Source organism: Struthio camelus, chromosome Z, assembly GCF_040807025.1.
Source record: "Struthio camelus isolate bStrCam1 chromosome Z, bStrCam1.hap1, whole genome shotgun sequence".
NCBI classification, from domain to species: Eukaryota; Metazoa; Chordata; class Aves; order Struthioniformes; family Struthionidae; genus Struthio; species Struthio camelus.
The window spans coordinates 73,933,930-73,954,341 of NC_090982.1; the positions used below are offsets into that span (position 1 = coordinate 73,933,930).

The 20,412-nt window shown below is 39.4% G+C and overlaps 1 protein-coding gene across 2 annotated transcripts in view; it reads left to right on the top strand.

Annotated features, from left to right (window-relative positions):
• Nucleotides 1–2,333: 2,333 nt before the first annotated feature.
• Nucleotides 2,334–20,412, top strand: part of LOC138064460 (rapamycin-insensitive companion of mTOR) — a 92,199-nt gene continuing 74,120 nt past the window's right edge. For both annotated transcript variants that reach the window (XM_068927210.1, XM_068927211.1), the window contains exons 1-3: nt 2,334–2,444; nt 2,653–2,700; nt 20,202–20,299. In XM_068927210.1, coding sequence (XP_068783311.1) covers nt 2,396–2,444; nt 2,653–2,700; nt 20,202–20,299 — 195 coding nt within the window. In that variant the 5' untranslated portion in view covers nt 2,334–2,395. The remainder of the gene's footprint in view (nt 2,445–2,652; nt 2,701–20,201; nt 20,300–20,412) is intronic.

The window sequence follows — 20,412 nt, forward strand, 5'->3', positions numbered from 1 at the left end:
AATTTCCCAGAACAGATCCCGAATTGTCCTCTCCTGTTCGTCACGGGGGAGAGCTCCTCACAGCAGCCCTGCTGGCGGCATTCTAAGGGCCAGGCTCATTTAGTAGCAGGGGTTTTTTGTTTTGTTTTTCTGTGGAGAGCTGCAACGTGTCTCTGTGGCAGTTAAAGCTAATGCATACTTGCTGGTTTTGGTCACCATAACAGAAGCTTAAAAACAAATATATATTTTTAAATTGTAGCAAATATTAATCATACCCCAATCTGTCCTCAATGCAGCCTTGTGGGCTTGTGTGGGCAATTAGCAGCTGACACTACGGCACTGTTTTGTGTGCCATAATCATAGACGACTTCAATTTTGTCTGAATAACTCAAATGTAACTCTGAAGAAAAAGAGAAAACTGAAGCCCAGAGAATTAAGTGAAAGACTCTGGTGATTAAATGGCGTCTTCTGTCTGCAGGGACAAAGTGACAAAAAAGTACCCAGGAGTTTCCACATTACTCTTTTCTTACTATCCATTGGAAAGATATTCTGGTACTTTTAAAATACATTCTGTCTCTTTGGCTTTGCATCTGTACAGGAAGAAATAGGTGCTGTACGGCACTAGCTTGGTATGAGGGTCCAAAGCATTTTATATGTAGATTACAGGTTCAAATCCAATCCAGAAGCTTAATAAAGGGCCAAATCCTAGCGCTTCTTCAACGCTTATGTGAAATAAATTAGTCTCAGTAGCATTTCCGGTAAAAGGATACAGTATTACTAACATAAGTAGGAGCTAATTTGGCATTTGCACACAGTCAAGGTTCCTTAGGCTTGGAATTTTAAAGGGCAAACCTGAGGCATATTGATGAAGCAAGTTAAGAAAGTTTGATACAATTTGCTTTTGTTTGATGGATAAATGAGATTTCATTATCTAGACCTTTTAGTTTTGAAAACCTGAGGTTCTTCAACAACATTAGCTTCATATTTAAGAAGTAAAAATTAAAATGGGAAAGTTGCTAAAAATTATATTTTAACTAAATAGACCTGACATAACCAACAAGACGAGACAAGGCTATTACAACAAGATTGCTATATGTGTATCATAAGCTTGTGTGTTAAAAATGGTACTGCTGCTATTTTTCCTCTCTGGCTTTGCAGATAATTATTTTTATCTCCTAATTAATTTTAACATTTTAGAAGTGTAACCAATGTGAAAAAAATGATTTGCAATTTTTCAGATGAAACAACACACAGGAACACTTAATAAAATTATATTTTTAGGAGTAATGCAGGATTCGAATTGAAAGATTATCCTCAGAAAGGAAGGAAAACAAAGACTGGAAGATGACTGTCTACAAAGCAGGAAAACAATTACCTGTGCTAGTGAAGCTATTTTTATAGCTGGCTGTAGTTCAGTTTGACTATTACTTGCTATTTTTGTTGCTGAGAGGTTGGGAAGTTTGGGTGATAGAACTCATCTTGTCAGTGGCTGTCTTGTGCTTCAAGACATGCTGCAACGTATATCTGCTTATTTAAACTCTTGCCTAATTAGGACAAGAACAAGTATATGCAAATAGACTATTTTTTATAATGGGACTTCTTTTCCCTAATGAGTTAATGTTAATTTTTATACACACACGGATTTTATCCAGTAGGTTTAAAAAACAGGACGGTAAGAAATAGATCAACGCATGAGACTGCAGACAAACTCCTTGCAACTAAATGAAGACAGCACTGAAAATATATTTCTCCTTTTCCTGTTTTTAATTACTTCACATATTAAAAGCAGAGCGCCGAAAACATCCTGTGTGTAATGCCAATGGTCATGCTGTAGCCACTTGAATTAGCTTCTCATCACAGGGCAAGTGCAGTTTAAAAAAAGAAAAGTAAGCAGGAAAACCTCATAAAAACAAAACCAAAAAAAAAAAAAAGAGAGTGATTTCACTTGACAGACCAAGATCTTTAGATGTGGTGACCGAGCAGTTATGTAGGAAGTCAGTTCCCAGCAGGGCAAGCTCTTCAGGAAAAGAAGGCGTTTTGCCACATTTTCTGGCGGAGCGGGCAGTTAGCGCTGCGCTCGGCACCACAACAGCGCCAGGCCGGGGCGGGGGGGGGGGGGGGGGAATCGGCACTTTTCCTCAGACGCTACGTTACACAGCTGCCGTTGGGCACCTTTCCCCACGGCTTCTCTCCCTGCAGCGGCGCCCTCGGGGGAGCCCGCTCCGGGGCGGCAGCGGCGCCGCCGGCCGGGCGGGCAGTCACCGCCGCTCGGCCCCGCCCGCCCGCTCGCCGCCGCCGCCGCCTCCCCGGCCGCGAGGGGCGGAGGGAGCCAGCCGCGGCGGCGGCGGCGGCTCCGCGGGCTTCTCCTCGCGAGAGCGGGCGAGGTTTCCGGTGTTGTGACTGCGGGGCCGTAAACATGGCGGTGAGTCTCCGTGCCCGCTCGTTGAGGCACCTCCGCATCCGAGGTAAGGGGCCCGGCCCGGCGGCGGCGGCGGGCTCCGCGCCGTCCCGCCGCCGCCCGCTGACCCTCCCGCGGCGGCTCGCCCCCCTTGGCGGAGCCCGGCCGCCCGCTGCTCTCCCCCGCCGCCTCCTCGCTCCCTCCCCTCCCCTCCTCCCCCGGCTCCTTCCTCCCCGCAGCCTAACGCGCTCTCCGCTTCTCTCCCCGTCCCGCAGGCCGGAACGACAGCGGCGAGGAGAACGTGCCCCTCGATCTCAGCCGAGGTACCGCGCCGCGGCGGGCGGGCGGGCGGACGGGCGGGGGGCGCCGGCTGCCGCCGCGGGGCCCGCCGGCGAGGCCTCGCCCTGCCCGGCGGGGGGGGAGCGCAGGGGGCCGAGCTGGGGCAGCCGGCGGAGGGGCCGGGGGGGGCGGGGGCTGCGCGCCCGGCGGCGGCGGTTGCCCCGTGCGGGCGGGCCGCCAGGCATCCTGTGGCGAGCGCACTTGCCCGGAGGTGGGAGTCGCCTCCCAGCGGAGGCCGCCCGCCGGTGGGGCCGCGCGGGCACCGCCTGGCGGGCTGGGGGCTTCCCCCGGCGGGCTGGGGCCGGCGGGCTGGGGCCGGCGGGCAGCTCCTCGGTGCGCTGGCCGGGCGGCTCGCAACGCGCGGGCGGCGGCGGGGCTGCGCGGGGCGCCCCGAGTGCCGCCGCCGGGGAGCGCCGGCCGCCGCCCCGCGTGGCCATGCTGCGGGCTCCCGCTGTTGCGCTGCTGTCGGCTCAGCTGCCGGAGTTCGCAGCCTCCCGCTCTCAGGTGCGGCCGGAGGAAGGAAACAACAACGATGTTTGCTACAGGTTAGCCGGTCGCCTCTGTGGCGAGTAGGAAGGAGCTCATTCCTTGCTCAGATGCGTCGTTAGTCTTGTCCCGCTGACAGCTAACGTAAGGGTTAGACTCTTCTGAAGAGCCAGGTGAAACGCGGAAAACAAACTGGCTCACTAGCAGCAGTGGTCTTCCCTGAGGCAGAAGATGTCGATCTGGGAGAGGGAGTAAAGTCGGTGCTGGTAGCATAGCTGTTCTGCCCCCAGAGATCCAGGGCTGCTGCTGTCCCGAGTAGATCCATTTTATGAGGGAGCGGGCAGGGAAATTACAGAAGTAATGAAATAACGGTAGACTGTGAGATGTAGTGGAAATACCAATATTAGCAACATCAGTAAATTTTGTAGCTTAGTATAAGGCTGTATCAACAAATCCATCTCTAAATTTTTTTCCACTATGATCCGTTCTGAGATTTTTATTCTTAAGCAGTTTTGCCTTGGGCTGAAAGCTATTTCTCCATATCCATATCTTATTTAGAAATGTATTTTAGTATTTTGTCAAAATGTCTAAGATTTCTGTAGTTTAAACCAGTAGGATCTTATCTCTGCCCTCTGTCTCCAAATATACGTGATTGTTTTAATGAGGTATCCTCCTTAAAATTAAAACAAGTGAAACTTTTATCAGGAAAATACGGGACAAAGGCCTTAGTGGTTCAAACACATGACGCAATTATTAACGTATGTAGTGTTACCTGTTTATGAAACTTACAGGATCAGGATTTTTATGAGTATGTTTAGTAATTCTTTCTCACTTTGTGTAGCATACGGAATTGTTTTGATATCAAATAACTATACACAAGATTTAAATGCTGGAGTGATAATCTTTGTACTTTGTTTGTTTGAAATCTTTTACTCAGAATTCAGGGGACTCTCATTATAATACTAATTTTTGCTATGAGGTGTCTTAACCCACCTACTGATCCCATGAGACCTGTGGTAGCAGCAGTATAACTGCTTCTTTTTGTATTACATTGCGAAAGAGACTCTCAGAGAAGATGCAAAGTAAATTTATGATCATATTTTACCTGAAATAGCTATTTGGCTGTTAGGACAGTAAAGTTGGTGAGAATGTATGAGAATTACATACAAATTTTTGTATTGGGGGGGGGGGAGGATGTTTTGCACTATGAGAGTTATTACCCCCTGTAAAAATAAGTCATTGTCATGTGATTGCAGCTGAAAAGGAGACTACTCTAAATTTTATTGCGTATCCCTTCTCTAAGATATGTTACTGTTTTGTTTTTGTCAGAGAAACGACAGCTGACTGATCAGTAATCATATAGCTATCCATAGTAGGCATTAACTTCATTTTAAAGAGAGAATGAAACTTAAAAAACTGAAAAAGTCTCAGCCAGACATGAACTAAGCTTGATGATAACTTGATTATGCGCACTGAACTCAGTGAACGCTTAGTTTTCAAGATGTTGCAGTAGTTACATATGCAGTTTACATTAAATATTTAAAACAGTTACCTTAATTCTGTGCTCATGATATACTGCTTTGGTTCACTGTGTGTTGAATCAGTTGCATAGTTCTCCACCAGACTCACGTTTTCAGTACCTTAAAAGAAGATTCTAATGCTTTTTGTTTCCCTAGACAACTCAACTTTATGTTGATTAATCTGAAATACGTGAGTGGGAGAAGTAAAGAATCATCCTAAACGTTGCCTCAGTAATATCCATAGTTACACAGAAGTCTTTTTATTACAAATATATGAAATGAAGTTGATGTTGCCTTGTTCTAAACAGGTTCTCTTTTAGTGATGGCTTGACCAAAATGACTTGACCATATAATTCAGGACTTGGATAGTCCATAGCCAAGAGGCCGGTGCTGGTGTTAGGTATTTCAGAACTATTAATAGATGCAGGGAGGATCCTAGCCTTGTCTGTACTGCTTTGGGTCCTACTTCTTCCGGGCTTTTTGTGCAGTAAGACTCTCAGCGTTTTACTGGACCTAGATCTAATCTACCTTTCTTTGTGTGCTTTTTGCTCGTTTTCTCTGCTACAGTAGTTTGATGGTTGCCCACGTTTCCCAGAATGCACCGTGTTGTTTTTTTATTATGTATTTTTACCATACCTGATATGGTAGGATTTCACTCTCTGGAGCTTTTTAGTGCTCTGCAGCTTCAAAGAATGATATAATAATGTACACAAAAGGTATTTTATAATATGTCACATTGTGTGTATGTGTGAACTTTCTGTGTATAAGGTTAGACCAGCTGAAGATATTAACATAAAGTCTGTTGCTGCTGTTTCTTTGAGTTTTGTTTTGTTTTTTAAACTTTTGAGCAATTTATCCCAGGCTCTACGCATCTTTTAGGAGTGTTCTGGTAAATGTTTTTTTGGGACAATGATTATCCTAACTTTTTCTTAGAAAATTGATTTGCTGAAAAGGTGATTGATTCTGGAAAAATTGTCCCCAACACAAACATGGTTGGGCGTAATGTTGGTATAATTTAAAAAAATAAGTGCAGATACACGTTAGACTTGTTACTTGTGGCTGTTTAAGGTCATATATCATGTCTTCTGTTAGCTGCAAAATTACGATTAACAGTTGGAATTCAGAGTACTGAGATTTTGGCCCTGTATTACATTACCTGCTCAGAATAGAACAGAAAAGGAAAAGGAGGACAGATTCATCATCAATGCAACTCCCATTGCAGTCATCTGGAAGGAATTAGCAATGGGATGAGGCAGACTGGTTTAATTAGACTACTGGAATCAAGCTCATAACTTCTTAAGGCCAGAAAGGACAATTGGAATTATCGACCAAATTACCACATTCAGGAGGAACCTCGTGTATTAGTTCTTGCTTCAAGTCCGGTCATGGTTATGTATACCACTATGTTATACATATTAAATTTTTTACATAACTCATTTTAGGTTTTGCCTATTTTACAGGGATTACAAGCTGAATTAGAGAAGTTTATATACCTCCTAAAGTTCTAGGCACTATTAATGGCTTGTATAATTCACAGTTAGTTTACTGCTAAGTTATTTGCTCATTTCTGTGACTAAATCTGCTTGCAAACTAAACTTGAAAATTTTGTTACTGTTTCAGTATTGCATTACTCTGCTAGATGACAAACACTCCTTACTTTGTTGGAGTTTCAGCTGTTCGCTTTAAGCTTTGAAGGCCTAAATAGCTTGGAACTTGCCAATTTGAGAACTGTTTGTTACATTGCCTTGTCTGTAGTCAGATCCTTTAAAGGTCCTTTCTTTAAGAGATCCTTATATTTTTGGGTGGTTGTTCTCTAGTTCTGAGTCTGCAGTGACTTGAATATACTGCACATTAGACATGTTTCAGAGTTTTTCTCTACTGAAGCTTTTGAGAGATACAGGCATGCAAAAAAGACTGCTGATGTTGGATGAGACAGAGTGATGTTCATATCTGTATGTTGTAATTTTCTGCTCTCTGAGGGTAACAGTCTTTACTTTTTGATAAGTATTTTTCAGATAATTAAAAGCACAGTAGCTCCAGAATTGACGCTTTCATTAATTAGTGCATTACACGATACTACTTTGATTTATCGGATTTTCTTATATAGCCAATTCTCTCCATTCTATAAATGTTGAGTCTTCTGGCTATAACACGAGACAAATATGAATAAAGTAACTGAGACAACTGGCTTTTTTTCTCCTCAAGAGAGTTTCACAGAATTGGCTTAGTGTTAGCTGAAAAAATACCCTTTTCTTTCTACCTTCACAATCATATCTTTTATCATGTGGGTAAAAAAAGATATAAAAATTCTGTTTTACTTCACAGAATCTGTTCTGTATTACTTTTGCTACTATGCTCACATCATTTTAAACCATGTTATATTTGATTCCGTGTGCCCACATGGCAAATCATAATGCATTGCATGCAAGGCAAATGTCTCGGGATGCTATTTGCAGTTTATAGCCCACAAAAATGTCGGGCATTTCTAGGGGTTGATTCAAAGGAGGATGGATGAATTTTGTTTCCAAATTCAGCTTCTGATTCGGTGACCACACCATTTCCAACTTCCTTCATCAATATGGAAGAAGCGAGGAGGAATGCTGTGCACCTGTCCTAAGAGTTCAAGTAGTGGCAAAAAACGATCTCTTGGAGTATTTGCAACAAAGCAAAGAGGGAACAAAGCAAATCTCTGCATAGGGAACCAATGCAGAGATGCGAGGTGTTGTGTACTTTTTTGCTGGCTCGAAGGCAGGCTTCCACACTAATGGCAAGGCTGTTGTGGAAGCCTTTAAGTTCTTCATTGTATGTTTTTTGCATTATATGATTAGTCTTGAAAATGCAGAGGAGTGGAGCTCCACTGCATCTTAAAAAAAAAAAAAATTAAAAAAAAAAGGACACGTTTTAACCTCTTGTTTCCCAGTATGCCATCATTGTGATGGGTAACTGTAACAGGATACTTGTGTTAGAGCAAATCACACAGAGCAATAGAATCTGTAAGCAAATGTGTAATTCTGTAATAGGAGCAGGAAGTTATTTAACAACAGTTGTTTCAGTTGTTATAGGATAGAGACAGGCAGATTGAAAAAATAATTGGAGAGAGCTCTTACTTGCCTTAATAACTAAGTACTCTAATGTATTGTCCTTGAACGTTGCTTTTTATATAGTTAGACACTAAAGGGGAAGGGATTGCTGACAGCAGTCTGCCAACTTTGAGCAACACGTGTCCTTTTGGTAGGTTTTAACAATAAGGGAGTTAAGAGATGCTCAGTGCATGCATTTCCACAGTTAGCTTTTCCTTTCTGGTTTGGAATTGTATAGCATCCTAGTCTAGTTAATTAGAAACGCTTACATATCTTTGGCTATGCTTGGTGTTATTGCTTTTACAATTTTAAGACTTTTCAGTACCATTAAAATGGTGCATGCTTACAATATTTTCACTTTCATTTCTTGAAAACGGGAACAATATCTTTAATAAGGGAAAAATGTTAACCAGAGACAACTTTAAGACTCAGTCACTTCCCTACCTAGCCTTAGTAAGGGAGGCAGTAGTTTAAGGACACTGTAGGCACTGGATGCTACAGTCCCTTTCAAGATCTGTGCTCAAGTCTCTGTTTTAAAGTTTTGTGTACAGCATCTCTAAATTTGTTTTTGTGGGTGAGTATTTTTTTGTTTTTCCTGCTGTGGTTCAGATTGGTTAACAAACGTCAGCACTCTTCTGAAGGACAGAGAACAAAATGACTATTCGAATACCTTGTGGTTTCTATTACATTTGTCAAAAAGGATTATTCTGGGGTTTGGATCAGTATAAGGTACTTAAGTGTTCAAGCAACACTGTAGTTCCACAACAGGGTGGTTTTCAATCTTTTTAAATTTTATTTATTTATTTATTTTCCTGTCATTTGGGTCTACTGAAATCCTGAAATTTCTACTTTCTGCCTTTGTCTTCGCATGACATTTTTAGTCATTGTCGTAAGTACTCCTGAAGTTTTTTCTTGTATCGTCGACACTATCACTGCATGCCCCGGATTAATGCAGTGCTTAGTTTGGGGAATTTTTTGTCAGAGCGTATCCAGGGCAGATGATGTGTAAAGAAACATGCCCATGATCATAGTTACAGTTAATAAGGCAGCTTTGTCTTCCCAGCTTTCCCAGAAAGAAATACATCAAATTTTTGCCCCATCGAATAATCTTCATTTATCAATTGTCTAGCAAACTTGCAAGCTTTTTACTAACAGCGTAGAAGAGACGCTCAGCATCAGACAATCAGACAAAATTTTTCTCTTAAAAGTGGGAAAAAGTGAAATGGTCAATTAAATTGAAAAAAGGGCTTACCTGCATACAAATTTAACATTGCAAAGGAGGATAGTGTTCAAGGGGGCTACACGAAAACCTGGTTGTATGATGGCTTGAGAACTGATGCTGAAATGAGGGGTGACTAGTTTGGGGGAATGTGCTGAAAAATCAGATGTGCTTTTTAGTATTAGTATATTCGAGTATACTGCAGAAGCAGCTTTTTTCATTTGCCGACCATCTGTTGTGGTGATGGAAAATTTGGGTGAAATGATCAGATGAAAAGCAGGTGTTAGCACAATTTCAGGAGCATGACTGGTGAAGAGTATACTCACCAGATCCATGCAGCTGGTGAAGAGGAAGAGCGATGCTGAAGATGTATGGGTGAGAATGCGGAAAAATTTCTTACAATTTTCTTTTCTTAGTTATATGTCTGAATTTTAGTGTTAGTACTTACCTAAGAGCTCTGCAGAACTCTTATTTTTATGCTCCCATTATACTCATTGGAGTCTCTGTAGCAAGCTGCATCTCAGCACTGGCTGGAATAGATTTGGGTGATTAAGTATTACAAAGGAGTCTCCTCATTCACGTTCTTGCTGAAAAGCAATATTCTTGGAATCAGCATTGCTCATTAATAAATTAAACTGAGTGATGGAGCCTTTATGAAAATTTTTCTGAAAGGTGAAATTTCATGTTCTTAGATCTGTTTTAGCTGTTGACTATCTGAACTTCTCAAAGCTTCTCCTTTTTCTTCCAGTGCTGCTGCTTATTATTGTTTTGGCCACATCTGGCCATTTATTCAGGTATCTGCTTTTGGAACGCTTCGGCAAGAGTACGATGCGGCTGCAGCTACTTTTTTATTATTATTTGGTAGAAAGTAAAAACACTTGATTGTCTGAAGTGCAGAATGAAAAACACAAAGATTTTGAATTCTCTTTCATTTGGAAGAATGGATAGATAACGTAGAACTTCATGCTGTTTATCCGTCATATTTTGAGTAACCTTGTAGGTCTGTGACCAAAAGGATGGCAAAAAGTTAAAGATTAGGTGAGACGGTTACCTACCCGTGTCAGAAATGGCTAGTGTTAGTCACACTTCTTCAGTTAAAATGAAAGAGGTGCAGCTCTATACCTTTCAAATTTATATAGAATGTATTGGTTGTGAAATGAACTACAACTATTGATTTAAGATTACCGAATGATTAGTAGCAGATATTTGTGATAGATGCAAGGTATTTAAAACAAACACAAAACAATAAGGCCCACATGGAAAAATGTTACTATAAAAGAGTAAAAAAGGAACTTCATTGATCTCTTTATATAAATATGTATTCTGAACAGTTTGGGGATTTTGTTTGTTTTTCATCTCTTATAGAGATTGATTTCCTTGCTTCAAGCGTACACAGACTATGAATAAAAATATATTTAAAAGAAAAATTGATAATTACTTCATAGCAATTGTGAGGAGTGTCAGGAACAGCTGTTGCCTGAAAATTACTACTTTAAAAAGAATTGAGTAAACTTAAGACTTATCTTTTTATTTCATTACCTTTTAAGCATCAGTGATGTCAGCACTTAGTATTAGCAGCCTCCTTTCTAGAGAATTTAAAATCTGTTTGTCTCCTTCTTTTATGCAAATCTTGTGTGATTCTCAGGTAAACTTGCTGGAATTTTTTTCATGCAATTAAAAAAAAAAAGTGGAAAAAATGTTGCTATTTTCCTGTTTCCATAAATGTGATGTTTCCAACATAGTTTATTAGTTACTAGTAAATGTTAATTTACTTCAGTATGGTAGCTTTTTCTGTGTTGAAATTTACCTCTGAATTAGGTGTCTTCTGTGTTTACAGAATTGTATTTAGGTTTGTTGTGAACTTTGAATGAATTTTCTGTCCCTTCTCTGAAAATAATTTTTTTAGAGGGGAAAGAACGAAGGGCTTGGAGTGTCCCAGCTCTGGACAGATGAGACCTGTCCTCTCTCTAGCAGGAGGAGCTAAAGCCCTGGGAATAATCAGTCTGTGCACTATTTTGATAGCTTCTGGTTATAATATTTTGAGGAGAGGTAGCAAACACATACATTCACCACAATTTAAGGATTTCCTGCCTTTTGTGAATTACTTGCAGTTTGGAGTTGCATGCAACTTTATTTATGTTTGGACTGAGGATATTACCTTCCTGTTTCCCTATCTTGCCAAATTGCCTTTCGTATCTTAATCAGCAGACTGGGTGATGCTACATCTGCTGATATTGCTAGGCTATTACTTCTTATGTGATGCCCTATATAGCAGGACTTTCTGTGGACAGTGGCTACCTCCTGGCAACTTGGAGTTTATTGGTAAGGGCCACTTAACTTGACAGTAATTATGTCTCTAGGTTCATGAAGAAATTAAAATGATACTGAAAAGAATCAGAACGTAAATCAGGAAAATATTCTTGGATATCATATTTCCCACTTCCAGATATTTTCTTATAATGTCACTGATGTTAGTGTCAAAATGCTTGTCAGTTCCCTGATAAAATTTGAAAAAATAAATGATCAACATTTTTTTTTCTTTTGAGAAGTTCTGCAAAGAGGCTTGTGAAGTAGTTACTGTATTTGTTTTGCTACAGCAACTAAAAATTGTGACTGACCTGAATTTTCTGTTTAGAGTTGTTGGCAGGGAAGAAGAGGAGTCAAAGATCATTTTCTAAAACATCATAAATTCGTAAACTTAAATCTCCATTTAAATTCATATTTAATATTTTGGAAAATATTATTTTGCGTGCTAACATGGCCAACTTTTAAGAATGTGGGAAAGGCTTATCCTCCAACTTGTTATCTGCTTTTGTTGGTAAGAAGAGTTGTACTGGGTCAGTTTAGCCTTGTAGCCTGTCTTTGACAGTGGCTAGTAGTTGATGCACAGGAGAGAGGAGAGCAACAGGGCAGACGTGGTCATGGAGCGTTCCTCAGTCTCCACTAATTTCTGGCTCAGTTTCTATTTTTTTGTTGTTGTTGGTGGTGGTGGTGGTGGTTGTTGTTGTTTTAGTGACATATAAACTTTTTTTATTTGAGAGCAAGTTCTTATACAGTTTATATTCTGGAATAATTTCTCTCTCTTATAGTAATGTGGTAACAATAGAAATTTTATTGGGAGATTGTAATCTCAACTTTTAGTCATCAGTGTACTGTAGTTATACCTATGCATCTAGCATTGTAGAAAGTTGGAATTATATGTGGTTCATGGAGAAAATAAGTAATGAATATGAATATATATAAAGGCTATATATACCAACAGTGATTGCTAACATTTTTTGGCATTAACCATCATCGTTTCCTGATACGTGAGGACCTAATTTTAAGTTTACTCTAAACTTAAATTTTAATTTGTATTAAGTGTATGTATCTGTTCCAGAGACTGAATTGTGGATTGAAGCAATCGCTCATTCTCTGTGAACAGTCAAGTTACTTAGAGCAGTAGTTTTTGAAACGTATCTTAGTACCGTGTTTAATCCTACCATTAAAATGTATTTTCATAATGTGTATTTGAGGAAACTCATTCTAGAACAGTAGTTGCTATACTACTATAAAGCAGTATTTAAGCGTTGGAGTTATTTATTTACCAAAACACAGTCAGTGATTAATTTCCATCAGCTTTGTGATAGGGTCATCCTTTGGAATGGTCCTTCTTCAGTTTTCTCTTGCTGCTCTCAAAGTTTAGAGGTGTTTTAAGCTTGTCTCTAGCAATCCAAAATTCCATGGCTATTTTTCTGCTTTGTTCTGTGCTTCTGGTTTCGTAGTAATACTGTAGCATTTCTACTATAAGTCCTGTTTTTCAGGAATTTTAACTGCAAATCAAGGTTGTCTACAAGTTTGGCATACAAGATCACACAATAGAGATAATTAACATAATTCCAAGGGTAAGACTGTAAGCTTAGGATGACTTCTCTACACATATAACTTCAGTGTCTTGGTTAGAAATAAAATTATAAGAAAGGAATTTGGAAAGTGAACTGTTTCTGACCACTTCAAGGTGTCTGCGATATCAGAATGTATTTTTCATGTGATGTTTATCTACACCTAGGGGTCTTAAAAAAACAAACCAAACCAAACCAAACCAAAACAAAAAACCGGTCTCATATGCACATTTGCAAAAGAGAAATCTGTACTGGTACAATGGGCTTTAAAACTTTACTTTCATGTTTCCTTACAGAAGGATGACTATGTAAGTCTACACGTACAAAATTAAATATGAAGGATCAGGTGTATAAATGTAGTTCTGTTACAGGACCTTTTCTTCAACTCCAAGGTTTCTAGTATTTCCTGGATCCTGCTTTGGATGTGCTGTCTCTTGTACTGCTTTCAAGTTAGTAGACATTGTTGTAAATGTGAAGGTTAATTTCTACCTGACTGATGTAGAGAGAAGAGTGCTTTTACTTTTTGCTGACTGCCATGAAAGAGAGTAGACATACTTTTTCCATATTACTGAGCCACTTTCATTTATTCATAGCTTTCTTAAGCAGCAAGAGTGAAAATAACCTCAGTTCTTTACTTTTGTTTTCTTCCTCTTTTTATGAACTTGGGTTACTGGAATTTCTCTGTTGCTGTGTTCAAAATACAGTGCTCTATGTATGGTTTACCTTTGACAGATATAGGAATCAACCTAAATAGATCTCTGCTTACATTCTGTAGAAATCACTGGGTTTGGTCATCTGTGTTTTTTAAGAGGATGTTCTCAATTGTAAAGCTTAAAATTTGTAATACATTGTGCATTTTTTATCTGAAATTTGCAGAAATTATTTTATTTGGCAAATCTTATGCATCAGGCTACAGCAGCGCAAAGGATGTCGCACGTTACCGATTCAGCTGTGTAGTAACAGTTTTAACAGTGATAGAGGATGTCTATTTATTCTAGTATTCTATACGTTTTGCAGAATAATAGTAGCTACGTGAATTTGTTTATTGAGATAACTGTTTCTCTGTAGTGTTTTTACCTTTAAATTGAGACAGACGTTCAGTCTAAATGTATATTACTGTGTTTTTGGAAATCATAGGCTGCGTGTAAAGTGTGTCTGCACTGATTTTATTTTCAATCTCTGGCAAAGTGGAGTTTGGTCCTTGTCGTGTCAATATTAAGAAATAATTCGTGAGTGATTTCTGTTTCCTGCAGGTTTTTTTATATAACTTTCTCTTCTTGTATTGTTCTCAGAACTTAGTTGGTGGTCTTTTGTGCAGTTTCTGAATTTTCAGTTAGATGGAAATTCAGAGTACTTCTTGTTGCTAGAGAGATTAGATAATTGTCCTTCACGTTTTTTTTTTTCAGTATGTTGATAATGGAAGGATATGCCTTTTCATCAGTGTTTCATTTCATTGTTTAAGGCGCTGATAAAAAAGCGTTTTAGCAGACTGATTACCTGTCATCGAGGCTTACACAGACACTTTTAAGTAACTGAGTCCTAATGCTTCATTGCTTTTAAAAACTGATAACTCGTAATTGTTATGGAGAACAGTACATTAATGTTCCTGGTTGATACTTGTTTCATTGCACTCAGTTCCTTTTGGTAGCATGTAGTTTATTTAACAAGCCGCTAAAAGTAGCCTTGCAATGCACAATTGCACAGCACTTGGACTTCAAAAATCTCTGTTAAATGTAAATGTAAGCTAACCAGGACCATCCATTTATACTGTGATTCTTCAGTAAGAGGAAGATGTCTCTTGTGACATTGTTCTTAGTCAATTATTAAATGCTTAACTGTAATGAAGTAAGAGTCGCTTCTTTAAGAGAAATATTTAGGCAAATTCAGTTTCTTATCTCACTTTTTGACATTATGATTCCAGTAGGTGTGACAGCAGCTGCAAGTGCCGTCCCTCACTTGTGAGTTCACTTGCTGTATGCTCGTTAGTTCCTCTGTTCAGCTACTGTCCTAGCACCTAAGAAGTGATGCTTGTAAAACTATATGTGCCTCAGTTTGACTCATTATGCCTGACTTCAGAGTTACTGAATTATTTGTGTGCTAAAGCCTACAGTTCCTCTGTTTGCTTTTTGTTAACATGTGCATAACGGGATAGTGAATTGGCATGCTGCTAGCCTACTGAACGTGGTCAAACAATGGTGCTAAGTCTGTCAGGGGAAAGGAGGAGTCAGTTATGCTACTGTAGTGATTGCTGGTCGTGGTTCATCCCTGCATTAAAGGGAGTGCTAGCTGTATTGTGTAGCTGGAGCTCTGTGGAGACATTTCTGCCTCTCTGGAGAATGGGAGCTGTCAGAAAGGATAACGATTCTCACTGGAGAAGAACAATATCACAGTCCTGAAGAGGTGGAAAAAAGTGTCAGGTCCAACAAGTCGTGCAAGTGTGTCTCGTGTGTTTTTTTTTTTTAAGACAACGACAACAAAACAACTTTCACTTTTAATGTGCATACATCTATGAATTACTTCTAGGCTAAGAGAATCACTGAATTCTTGAAACTAATTTTAACCCATTCCGCTGAGAAAAATAAGAAAAAAGAAATGCTTTGGCAGCGCTAAAGATTATCATTAGATATGTGGGGCGTTGCTCAGTGTAGGCAAACAGTTGTAGTCCAAGGGACTCTGTTTTGTGTAACATGAATGCACAGACCAAAGATAACTGCTGCTTCAAAGTGCTTGCTGTCAATGGAGAAAGCCAGGTGTATAGAAAATGAAACGCTGATGATTAGCGAGTTTAGGCTGTTACAGAACCCACGTGAGCCAGCTTGAAATTTTTGTATACCTCAGTAAAAAAAAAAATCATTAGATGACACTTGAGTCAAAGTAGTCTTGTAAATATTAATAAGGACATCTAGCCAAGTGTAAAAATGGAAGTGCATAAGACAGTCTGACTTTTATTTAATGTTTCTCTTCTGATGAAAAGGGCATGTCCTGCTTCCACTACTCTGCCTGCTCGCTGGCAGAGACGTGTGTACTGATTCTTGTATGATTCTGTAGTAGTCCAGTTTGACTCACTAATCCAGCAGAAGACCAGCACAGCCAGAAAGATTAAAAAGCTGTCTGCTGACTTAGCAAGCAGCACGATTTTAATGTGAAGTTGATGGGTGCTAGAGTAATATAAAGGATGGGGTGTATCATATAGTGGGATAGAGCAGAAGGAAGAAAAGTACAGGAAGGGGTTGTGCCCTTTCAGGGGAAGAAAGCTGTAAGGTCAGCTCAGTCATTTGGCACAACTGCACCCTCAGAAGCACCCTGGGAAAAAATGTGAAGATACTTGGTTGTTGTTATGGGTTGATTCCAGGTGAGTCAGCATCTCGGTAATAAATGAGGTAAGTCAAGAAATAATAGGCTCTTAAGGGGTCTTAAGTTTATGATGAGTAGCTTCTTTCTTTCTTTTTTTCTTTCTTTCTTTCTTTTATCTTTTTCCTAGGTAGAACAGCGAGAACTACTGAAGGGGTACAGAATAAGAAATCTCTGCAGCAGTAGTCTGAACTGAGGACATACAAAAAATATATATTGTGCTTGTCGACACCAGGATGAGATATTTAGCTTGACAATGAAAAGTTAAGACCACTATACTACTACTTTTTGGAGATTGATTCTCACAGATTATGCAGCATGTATTTTTCATTTGTGGGTTAACCCTTGTTCTTCAATACTATTATATAAGATATTGTGGCAGGAAGATGTGCAGTACTGGATCTGATTTTTTGATTAAGGAGAAGCCATATATTAGTTCGTAGAATTCATAATGTATTTAGTCTATTTATGAGCCCATTTTAATATAAGGGACAAAGTCCTGGAGAATGTATCTCCATTTGTGAAGTCGCATTATTTTGTTAAAGTTCTTTTATGTCTGCATCTCTCTCCTAAAATTGTTAGGCCTGCCTCCCTTTCCTGTCGACTTTATTTTTGATAAAAATGAGTCAGATAGAGTAACTGAGTAAATTTGTTACTTTTGTGATGTGTGATGCAGCTCTAGAAGAGGAAAATAAGGGTAGTCTTTTGTTGAACTTAATATGTGACAATTCTTTTGTTAATTTTTTGCAAGAGATTTGAAGAGTCTTCTCAAGTTTGAAACAAGACTTGAACTGACAAGGATAAAAGCCTTCTATAGGTTCACTTTTTTCTGAACTAATATGCTATTAGAGGGTATTTACTGCTTTATCATCTTGTTTTTTCCTGCAGTACTTATGCTGTTGATATTATCAAATTTGTGAGCCACGTAACTTGCTTTGCTCATATTATCAGCATATATTGGTATTGGAAATGGCTGCCTTGTTTTCCGTTTTCTCATTATATCTTATACTGGAGTCCCCATTCTGCTTCAGATTGCTTTTCTGGTAGTAAAGCTTTTGGGAAACACCTTGCTGCTCTGCTAGGCACCACAAAACTTTTTTTCCTCAAACTTTTCTGTCTCCCTAGAAGTTTTTCTCTGCGGAAAAAGGCCAACGTTAAAAGGTCGTTATAAGTTCGGTTATTGATACACTTTTAGAATAAAATGGTTCTAGTGCATGTTTTAGTTAGGCAGCCTCGTTAAAAAAATATACTGTTGCAACAGCATTGTTAACATGGGAAGTGACAGAATCTTCATATCCTGGTTTCTTCAAATCCAGGTTGGCTGCGTTTCTGCGCAGTGTGCTTTAGGCAGTTCCACGTTCCTGCCTGCGATACCACTGATAGAAATACTGATTGCCTGTGATTTTCAAGGGATTGCCCAGGTAGTCTCCTGGTCTTTGCTGTCTGTATTACTGAATTTCATTTCAGTAGAGGTTTATCTTGGATGTGTAACCATCTGCACTTTCAACATTAAAACTTTATAAACTTATTTCTAGTCATTTTGGAAAATTATTGTTGCTGCTGATTCTTCAGAGAATTGAAGGATAACATTCTAGAGAGCTAGAGACTAGTAATGCCCAATCTTTCTTGTGGCATAAATGTGGATATATTACAAGTCCAAAAGTTCTGTGAGCCATCCCATCCATGCCACATGACAAGCTCAAAAGTAGGAATCTGCCAAACTATTTTCAGAGAAACCAAATTATCAGGAAGTTATTTTCCTCTTGTATTAAGTTCCCTTGACATTGGGGATTATGATATAAACTGTTTGTAGTGCCGTAACTGTCTGAACATGCTTGTCTTCAGTAGCACAAGCCATACAGAGAAACATTGGAAACCTCTAAAACTGAGTTTAAACCCTGGAAAAAATAAACTGGAACCCTAAACATGGGGTGGTCTAGTAGTAAAATCTTCATTGTCTCTAATTTCTGTGATCCTTTTTTTTTGTTGCAGGGTCCAAGTAGATGCATACAAATGTTCCAGTTTAAATATAAAGCTTATTGGATGTTTGCATTAACTGTGCATGGTATTCTGAAATGCAAGATAGCTCTGTCAATAGTTGTGCTTGTACCTAACAGTTGACTACTTATCGCTGGGACTGAGTCTCATGGAAGAGGATATTTTAGATCAAGCTGGTTATGACTGAGATTTATGCCCCTGTTCAGGAGCCTACACTGTAAATCTCTGTATCTATGCTAAAGTCTCATTATAAGTGGTGTACTCGGTACAGTTGATTCAGCAAACCCTTCTGTAGTCACCTTGTAGCTAGTCAGGGTAATCTCTGTAAGCTTCATGGCTGATGCACAAAATCTCCATTGACTACAGCGGGACCTGAGACATCTAGGACTGATTGACACACCTCAATCCAGGTACCTACGTGTAGATGTCTTAATCTCTAAATAAATGCTGCATTCTGCCCTGTGTACCTGATGGTAGAGTAAACATGGGCTCTTGATTTTTCCAAATTCATTCTGGATATATCCTGAGAAGATCGCTAGTTATGTCTGATTTTTCCAAATTTTTGCTCTTTAAGTTTTTAATTTGTTACCAGCTTTTGTAGTTTCAGGTTGACTTGTAGAGAGGTGGCAAGAAGGTGCTTTCTTAACATTTCTGCAAATTCTGGTTTCCTTCACATAAAGAAAATATACAAAGTATTCTTTCAGGATGAGCAGGGAAGTAAAAGGCCTCCACGTCTTCAGCTGTAGCCATTCATACTACAGAAGGAAGCAAGGTTCTTTTACTGTAAATTAGTACAGGGCACCACACGCAGAAGCCTTTTTTTTGCCACTTTCCAGATGTCTAGTAATTGGACTCCAGTCGTCTTCTAAAGACTTTTTTTTTTTTACATAATGCAATTTTTTTATTTTTTGGATAATGTAATACTTCTCAACAGTTCATGTCTGCAGCACAGTCTTGGTATTTCATACCTTTAAAACTGCAGTACTGTTGGTAGTATTGGAGAGTGGCCTGTCACAGAATAAAGTGTCTAATCTGAGATTGCCCAAGAATTCTGCAGTCAAGCAGGTTGCTTTGAAGGCCGTTCTACCACAGTATGACCGTGCACAGAAATTACTACAGTTTCTGTTATAGTAGTTGTGTGTGCGTTTCTCTGTGCCAAGTCCTGTGTACTGCTCAGTCCTGCTTTACCTGTACTCGCAGCCTCATTCCCAGAGGCAGGATGATGCTGTCTCTTTCCCCAATGTTTGGCAGTCCTCTTCCGTTTCCCAGCAATGTGTGAGGTCATCAACAGGAGTGTTTTGTTAGCGTGATGGACCCTGAGGAAGAGAGGGGGTGGGATTCCCAGTTCCCCTGCTCTCCTTGTAGTTTGCTTCCCATGTTGCTAGGAAGTCCCCGTGCTCTAAGTAAGTTGAGGTTGACTGTGAACGGAGGTTAATATGGAGAGCAGAATAGAGTCTTGTCTCTCCAAAATCCCACTGACCCCTTATCTGAAAAAGAATCATAATTATGTAGTGTGGTAGTAACATGTAACATCTTTTTACTTCTGAGGAAGGAATATTTTGTCTTTAAGTTGCAGGTGGATTGCAGGTAAAGCTGTTCAGATATGGGATACTAGGGTTAGAGTTTCAATCACTAAATAGGTATCGTTGTCAACTGTAAACCTAAGATATTGATTAAAATTTGCTTTAAAAATAGGAGTCTCTCTCCTTCATGGGCTTTAGCATTTACTCTAGAGGTATACCTGATTTTGGTTTTGAACATAAAACAAATTGATAATCCTTGAAGGAAAATGGTCTGCATCATTAATTAAAAATAGCTTTTTTTAAATTTTAATTTTAAAATTCTCCACCAGGAAAATAGCTGTTATGTTTAGGAAACATGGATGTTGAATGTGTGTTTGGGTTTCTGTTTTTTAATTGTATCTGCTAATAATCTGTTTTTCTCTTGCAGAACCCTGTGATAATATGAGAGAGATTCTCCAAAATGTGGCCAAATTACAAGGCGTCTCAAATATGAGAAAACTAGGTCACTTGAATAATTTTACTAAGGTAAGAACTCAGATAGTGTCATTGGACATGCGCTAATATAGGCTAAATATTTCATTTGCACTCTATCAGGTGTTGGCCAGGAGCTTCGTGAAGTAGTTTAGTAGCGTGAAGCA